We start from the raw sequence: 8,106 nt of genomic DNA on the forward strand, positions 1-8,106 counted from the left end.
GGTATAATGTACACAGGATTTGAACACACAGAAAGCCAGAAAGATTCATAACACGTACTTTAATTGTATTTATTTACTCACACACACACACACACACACACACACACACACACACACACACACACACACACACACACACACACACACACACACACACACACACACACACACAGTCTTGTACAACTAACCTTGTGAAGACACACAATTCAGTCCCATTCAAAATCCTATTTTCCCTAAGCCTAAGCCTAAACCTAAACCTAAGCCTACCCCTAACCTTAACCCGACACCTAAACCTAACCCTAACCTTAACCCGACACCTAAACCTAACCCTAGCTGCTAACCATAAACCTTAAACTAACCCTAAACCTAATTCTAACCTTAACCCTAAACCCCCTAGAAATAGTATTTGACCTTGTGGGGACCAACAAAATGTCCCCAGTAGGTCAAATTTTTGTTTGTTTACTATTACAGGTATTATTAAACACACACATGCACACACACGCGCGCACGCACGCACGCACGCACGCACACACACACACACACACACACACACACACACACGCACACGCACACGCACACACGCACGCACGCGCACACACACACACACACACACACACACACACACACACACACACACACACACACACACACACACACACAGATCTAAGATCAACTCCCTTGTATCATCCACACACAGTCACACCTTTCAGTTATAAGAGGATTGAGGATTTAGTTCCATAGAATAATCCATAAAATCATCAATCTAATAGACCCATACTGGCCATGCCATCTGTGAACCCAACCACAGAACAGCACTGGTGACTGGTGTCACCACTGCCACCGGCATAACCCTAAAACAGACAGACCGAAAATCTCCCAAATGGCTCTCTGTTGATTAGCCATGCTAATTAACTGAATCTGTTTCCCATACAACAGGCCTGTCATGAGGGGAGAGGAGAGGCTGCAACACAAACCGAAAAACCACACAAAAGCCTTATTACTGACTCAACTTTAGGGGACGGCGCCTCTGACATGACAAGCACTCGCACAGGAGAGATGGAGGGAAGTGGAACAGCACGTGTGGAGACTAGGGCAGTTTGCGCTAACTGAAATATCTCTGTTAATAAGGATCTCTATCCAGCTCCTGTTAGTGCAACCTCAGATACCTGGCTCTTTATGCCGTGCTCGTGTTTCTGGGCTGTGGACTGGAGGGGTGGAATGGGATGTAAGTGGAGCTCCACACTAGTGGAATATGATTCACGGTGTTTGTTTTTGAGTAACAGTAAACAGCTTATTAGGTGGGGGTTAAGAATGTCTGTTAAATGTTTGTAAGGAACGTAAGCGTATTAAGTGATAAGGAAACATGAAGGAAGTTAAGAGCTTTGGTTTGGGTGTCGGTTTTGGCAGTTTTGGCTAACTCACTACTCGATAAGTGACTTGTCTTTTAATTTTCCTTTCCGGGCGAGGTTCAGAGTGAAAGTTAACCTCAGGTATCTGTTAGCACATCAAGATCAATGAGTTGAACAATTTTAAATCAGAACGATTCTCCCTATCTCGCTATTTCTGTCCATCCTCACATCATTTTCCCAACCTGCCACCCTCCAGTCATTTGCCCAACCTGCCACTCTCCAGTCATTTGCCCAACCTGCCACCCTCCAGTCATTTGCCCAACCTGCCACTCACCAGTCATTTGCCCAACCTGCCACCCACCAGTCATTTGCCCAACCTGCCACCCTCCAGTAATTTGCCCAACCTGCCACCCTCCAGTCATTTGCCCAACCTGCCACTCACCAGTCATTTGCCCAACCTGCCACTCACCAGTCATTTGCCCAACCTGCCACTCACCAGTCATTTGCCCAACCTGCCACTCACCAGTCATTTGCCCAACCTGCCACTCACCAGTCATTTGCCCAACCTGCCACTCACCAGTCATTTGCCCAACCTGCCACTCACCAGTCATTTGCCCAACCTGCCACTCATCACCCCGGCCCCCCAGCCCTCAGTCCACGGGCCCCCAGCCCTCAGTCCACGGGCCCCCAGCCCTCAGTCCACGGGCCCCCAGCCCTCAGTCCACGGGCCCCCAGCCCATGGGCGCTTCACTTCAGATCGTCTGCATCCTAATTAATTTTTCTACGGTTACAGTGTCCTCTCCTCTTTCAGGATGTGTTCAAGGGCTTGTTGGGAGGTGTTTCACACATTTACAGTTCTCTGGTAGGAGGTTTAGCTTTCTTGTCGTCTGAAGATGAAACTGTGATACGTACTCTTGCCCCCTTAGAGCCTTGCCCACTTTGGAACCTTTGCTCCAAACATCACTAGAATAAAATTCAAACCCTGAAATATACTGTGGCAAGATATTGAATAAAAAGTTAAAATGTAGATACAGGTATAATTTTTGTGGAAATAAAACAAACTATGTGATATCATATTGCCATATTAAAACCCAATTACACAATTAGAGCAGTCAGCTAACAGCATTCCATTCCAAAATGTCCAGAAAATTAAAACTGATGTTCTACAGTGTATTCCTCCCAGAGCTGCTGCTGGTCTAGACTGTAAGCTACTGGTTCCTGTACTGTACAATACCTTACCTCTGACGCTCTATCATTTCATTTAGACAAGTGTTCTTAAAATCCACTAAGCAGCGCTGTGAGAGCTACGATATGGAAACTGCAATGGGCCTCGGAAAGTTGAATCTAAACATCTGCTTTGAATCTGTTTAGAAACAAGCCCTTTTCATTCATCTGTCTCAGTTGTCCCCTGCATGTCAATTAGGGTGAGTATGGGGAGAGAGGGAGAGAGAGCGGGGAATAGAGAGTCAGAGACAAGCTGCTCTTGTCCTTTTATAAAGGAATTAACTAGCCCAAACCTTAAAACATATGAGACACTCTTTTCAGAACTGTGAATACAGGCATAGAGCCTAACCTGATCATTCAACCCTGAATGCCAAGTCTCTGACATTTCTACGAACCCTCTCTAATATTAAATGAGATACAGTATACCTGTAGTGGCATATCTGTAAGACATGCCAGATCCAATCCACACAGTTATCTGAGATGCAGTACAGAAACCACATTAGTGGCAAAACAGAAACAAAATAACAACAGAAATTCATTCACGATACATCAACAATGGTCAAAGCTTATAGAGTTCAGGCTGGTCATACCCCTGAAATTAACGAGGAGCAATCCAACATGGATTAACCTGAGAGCGATTGAAACACAGATGCTGAGAACTCAGCAGAAATCACACATTCAATAAATAAATCAATAAGTAAATGAGTGAATGAATAAAGGAATGAATGAATGAAAGAAGAAGCAGAGAGGAGAGTGGAAACAAAGGGAGTTGATGACGTCTCCTCATGGCACACAAGCAGTCCGCTGCACCACGACCACGACATGACACAAACACACTCAGCATCCATCCGCATCATCATCAACACATGCATTCACAGACAAACAAAACCCAGCATCAGCATAGACTACACATAACTACGCATAACTAGAGAGACTGACAATAAACTGCATTGGTGGCTTCAGATTTATACATTACACAACATATTTCAATAGCCTACTCACTTTTTGAGAAATTTGTCTGAAAATATTCATTCAAATGTAAAATGTTCATGGCCAAAAAAACATAATAGCACACTAATAAGCAGTGTAATGTCAGCCCCCACATATAAAATGAATAAATATTTTAAAATAACTTAAGAACTTACAAGATTTCATCATTCTGGAACTCCAGGACCCCGTGGGTATCTTCGAAATCCTCTCCTCCTCCACGTGCCGTGCCCTCCACAGTCTTGTAGGGCACCATGACGACCCCACGTGCCCCTGACGTACGCAGCACCTTCACCTCCATGGTGCCCACACTCTCACTCACGTGTGCCACCGGCTCCTCGAACGTGAAGATGCCGGCGTGGTCGTCGTCAAAGATGGTCACGGTTGCCGTGGCAGGCAGGCCGAGACAGGCCACCGCCTCCACGTGATTGGTCTCTGGGTTCTCTACCTCCTCTCCCTCTGCCAGCAGCACTTTGATGTTGCTCAGGTGGATCAGGAAGTTCTCATCCTCCTCAAAGATGTCATCATCAATGATGCCCACACGGATCTCCTTCTGGGTCTCGCCGGGCTTGAACACCACCACCCCCTCGGTGAACTCGTAGTCCGAGCCCGCGTTGGCTGATCCATCCTCCGTACGGAACTCCACCGACACTGTCTTGGTCAGGTCACCGCCACGCCGTAGCACGTTAACTGCCACTGTGCCGCAGTTCTCCAGGCACTGGTAGGAGCCTGGGTCAAAGTAGATCTTGGAAATGGGGTCGTTATCGGCCACATCAGAGCGAACCTCGTGCAAGCTGACGGCCTTGCGGGCCTGGTCGGCCGCATGCTTCTTCAGGATGTTCCCAGCGCCGGTCATGAGCCTGGTGGCCTGGCAGCGGTAGAAGGCCCTGCTCTTCTGCTGCGAACTCAACACCTGGTAGTTGGCAAGTTCAATCAGCTGCTCCATCTCCTTGTCTGGGTGCTTCTGCTTCAGCTCCTTGAGGATCTTGGCCATGTCGCGCCGGGTCTCCTCCTCATCCAGGTCCTTCATGTTCAGCTCCAGCCCCAGAGGCCCGTCCAGGAAGTCCACCGCGTGAGAGTTGAGCATCTTTCCGTCCATCTCAATGTCGACTTTGGACGGGAGCGGGCGGTCACCCTCGGTTTCAATGATCATGCCTCGCTGCTTGCCGGTACGGTAGCGCTTGTAGACGTACTTGTAGAAGAGGAGGCGTCGGTCAGCGACCCAGGCGAACAACACGCAGATGGGGAAGAAGAAGAGGGTGAGCAGGCCCTCCCATACCTGCACTATGCCGGGGGAGATTACAGCCAGGATCAGGTAGAGCCAGATGTAGGCGAAGATGCTCCAGGTGGCTGTGACGAAGAAGACGCGCAGGTGCTTGACCTTACGGACCTCCCCGTCGGGCACCACGTACACACAGATGCCGATGATGACAAACATGTTGAAGGCGGCGCTGCCCACGATGGTGCTTGGACCCAAGGCTCCTGCATCAAAACCGTGGCCGCAAACCTCAATGACGGACAGTAGGATCTCAGGGGCACTTGAGCCCAGGGCCATGAGCGTGAGATTGGACACTGTCTCATTCCAGATCCGCACGGTGGTGGTGGTGGTCTCTCCGTTGGGTCTCTTGATGGTGATCTCTTTCTCCTGAGAGGTGATGACCTCGATGGACGCCATGAAACGGTCAGCGATGATGGACACTCCAAGGAACATGTACACCAGGGCCACGAAATAGACTGTTGCCCGTGCCACTTTGTCCCCAAACGAGGGATTCTGAGGTTCCCATATTGGCAGAATCACCCCTTTTTCGCATGCTGTGCCTGCTGTGGTGCACACAGTAACATTGCCGCTGGCAGTTGGAGACACAAACTGATCCAAGTCCACGTCCGAGGACATAGCCGTCACATGTTGGAATTTGAGAAACATGATTGCTACGACAACCACAAGCCGAAGGCCAAGGGAGAGCATGGGGGAGAGCTGAAAGTGTCCCATGATTCTGGAGTGGTGTGCTTCCTCTGCTTCCTAAACCTGCAAGGGGGAGGGGGGGGTATTACAGGGTTGGAATTACTGGAAATGTAACACAACTTGCTCTCACTGTAATAATAGCATAATAACAATATGTAGTAATTCACATTAATTATAATATAATATAACCATGGGGCTCCCGAGTGGCGCAGCGGTCTAAGGCACTGCATCTCAGTACTAGAGGCATCAGTACAGACACCCTGGTTCAATTCCAGGCTGTATCACAACCAGCTGTGATTGGGAGTCCCATAGGGTGGCGCACAATTAGCCCAGCGTCTTCCTGGTTTGGCCTGTGTAGGCTGTCATTGTAAATAAGAATTTGTTCTTAACTGACTTACCTAGTTAAAAAAAGTTTCAATAAATTGTTTTAATTAAATAAACATTTCATATCAATTATTCCCCTGGTGAGTGGCTACAATGCCTATAATAGTACCATAGGGTTGGGCACTTGATTGGATGGAAAGAGGTAGCAGAAGATACATTTTAGCTGATTGTCTGCAGGGATAATAACTTTTTACATATTTCATATGCTTGGTAGTTGGTACTGTGGTGAACATTACGCAGATTTGTCACGTGCATAGCATTTTATGAACAATTAGCATCCAGAATATTTTACAAGGCTCTATAATCACCAGCAATAGGTGACAATATCAAGTTATTCATTCTCCTTAGAGCAGGAGATAAAGCATGTATGTGTTTAAGACTAGTAAAGAGTAGGGACGGTTCCCCGACCTTTGAAATAAGAGGGAAGAGAGGAGACCTTGAGCGTGTATAGCTTACTATGCGCCGAGATACCACGGGTACAGAACGCATCCAGTGAAGCGGGAGGGAAGCGACACTAACCGTGCTGGACTACTCACCTTCAGTGTAGTCAGAAAGGAAGCAGACGCGCAAACATCTAGGAAAGATTATATTGGACTAATTGACCATAGCACTTAAATGTATACCATATTTTCCCAGGGAAAATTGTGGTGAATTATAGTGGAATTATAGCGATTAATTGTTTAATATCAGTTTATAATAAAATTAACTTGAATAAAAAATTAATAAGACAGCAGGCTACTTATGATAACTAATAATGTAGGTCTGGTATATCAGTCTAGTAAACTATGCTAATTATAGAAAGAAATGATGGACGTATGGTCACGGCAGTAGCCTATACAATTTGGTGCCGCCTTTAGAGCATCCTTACCAGTTTGGAAGCATACAATTCTAGCCAGATTTACTATAGGAAGGTTACTTGTATGGACTGTTGTGTGATTTCTATTGTTTTCGACGGTATCATCAGTTGATGTATTAATGACTAGGTTTACAGAACATGCTCATTCAATATAAACCTCCTATTCCCTAATCCATAGTTGGAATCCGCATATTGGAAATCCAATGCGACGGCACAACCTGCACAAATAACCCGCATAGGGCTACGTGAACGCATTTGGCGCAATGAATAACTCTGGAGTAGCGCAAATATACCGCGTGTAGGATAGCCTAGGCATGCTATTGCCGACATGGATCAATTTATGTGGGTTTGTACACAACTTCCAAGTGCATATTTGGAAACATGGGCAAACGACCAGGTCTTGCTGTGGCAGGAAGGCAAGCAAGGAAGCGCAAGAATGAAACCCAATTCCTACATATTGAGACATTGTCAAAAGCTAAAATAGACTCAATATAAATCTCCAAGGCTTTACCATTTTAATCTCAGACAGAATGGTCGACTAATCCCAGTAGATCCGTATAACATATAATAACCTGTACAGAATTTAGGATAGCTAAAACATGCGGCCACACTGTATCTCACAGCTCTATCGAGTGGACTAAACTTGCTGTAACTAGATTTTGCCAGAAAAAATACACAATTTGTTATATGTTAATAATAACAATATAAGCAGAATCATACCTTTCACAATATATAACGGTAAGATCCACAGGCAGAAGTCAGCAATAGTAGTTGTAGTAGCCTAGACGTGAAAATGCCAATAAGGAGCCGCTAGAGCCGTCAGTAGCCTGGTATTACAGCTCACATTCGTGCTGGGTTTTATACGAAATCAAGGCGAGATACCCCGGTGAAGAAAAAACGAGTTAAAGATTCCCATGCACTCGCAGTTTTCCACGACCTGTATGAGATGAACAGATAACTGATGTTTTATCAGCAAATCTGCATATCGGAGAACTAAAAGGTGCGCTGAGAGTTCTTCCTGATTATTCCCCCCCCCCTCCCTCTCTCTCTCTCTCTCTCTCTCTCTCTCTCTCTCTCTCTCTCTCTCTCTCTCTCTCTCTCTCTCTCTCTCGCTTTCACTCGCCTTCTCTCACTCAACCTCTTTCCTATCCTATTCGATGTGTGGACAGCCCCAGAGCTCCATGCACAGAGACCGAGTCCAAAGTGCGTTTAGAACGCGGGCTGCTTCTGTAGAGACGGACAAACTCCCGGAATACACTTTTTCCCAAAGCTCTACCGCTCGGGGATTATTCTATCCACATCGATTTCAGAAAGAGCAAAGGGAAACGACTCTAAAAATGCGG

The 8,106-nt window shown here is 46.4% G+C and overlaps 1 protein-coding gene across 1 annotated transcript in view; it reads right to left on the reverse strand.

Moving 5' to 3' along the window:
• Positions 1-7,836, reverse strand: part of LOC135511141 (sodium/calcium exchanger 1-like) — a 279,482-nt gene extending 271,646 nt beyond the window's left edge. Inside the window, exons 1-2 of the mRNA XM_064932715.1 lie at positions 7,484-7,836; positions 3,719-5,586 (exon numbers count right to left, since the gene is read on the reverse strand). Of these exons, the coding sequence (XP_064788787.1) occupies positions 3,719-5,550 (1,832 nt within the window). The 5' untranslated portion in view covers positions 5,551-5,586; positions 7,484-7,836. The remainder of the gene's footprint in view (positions 1-3,718; positions 5,587-7,483) is intronic.
• Positions 7,837-8,106: the final 270 nt, after the last annotated feature.

Source organism: Oncorhynchus masou, chromosome 23, assembly GCF_036934945.1.
Source record: "Oncorhynchus masou masou isolate Uvic2021 chromosome 23, UVic_Omas_1.1, whole genome shotgun sequence".
Taxonomy (NCBI): Eukaryota; Metazoa; Chordata; class Actinopteri; order Salmoniformes; family Salmonidae; genus Oncorhynchus; species Oncorhynchus masou.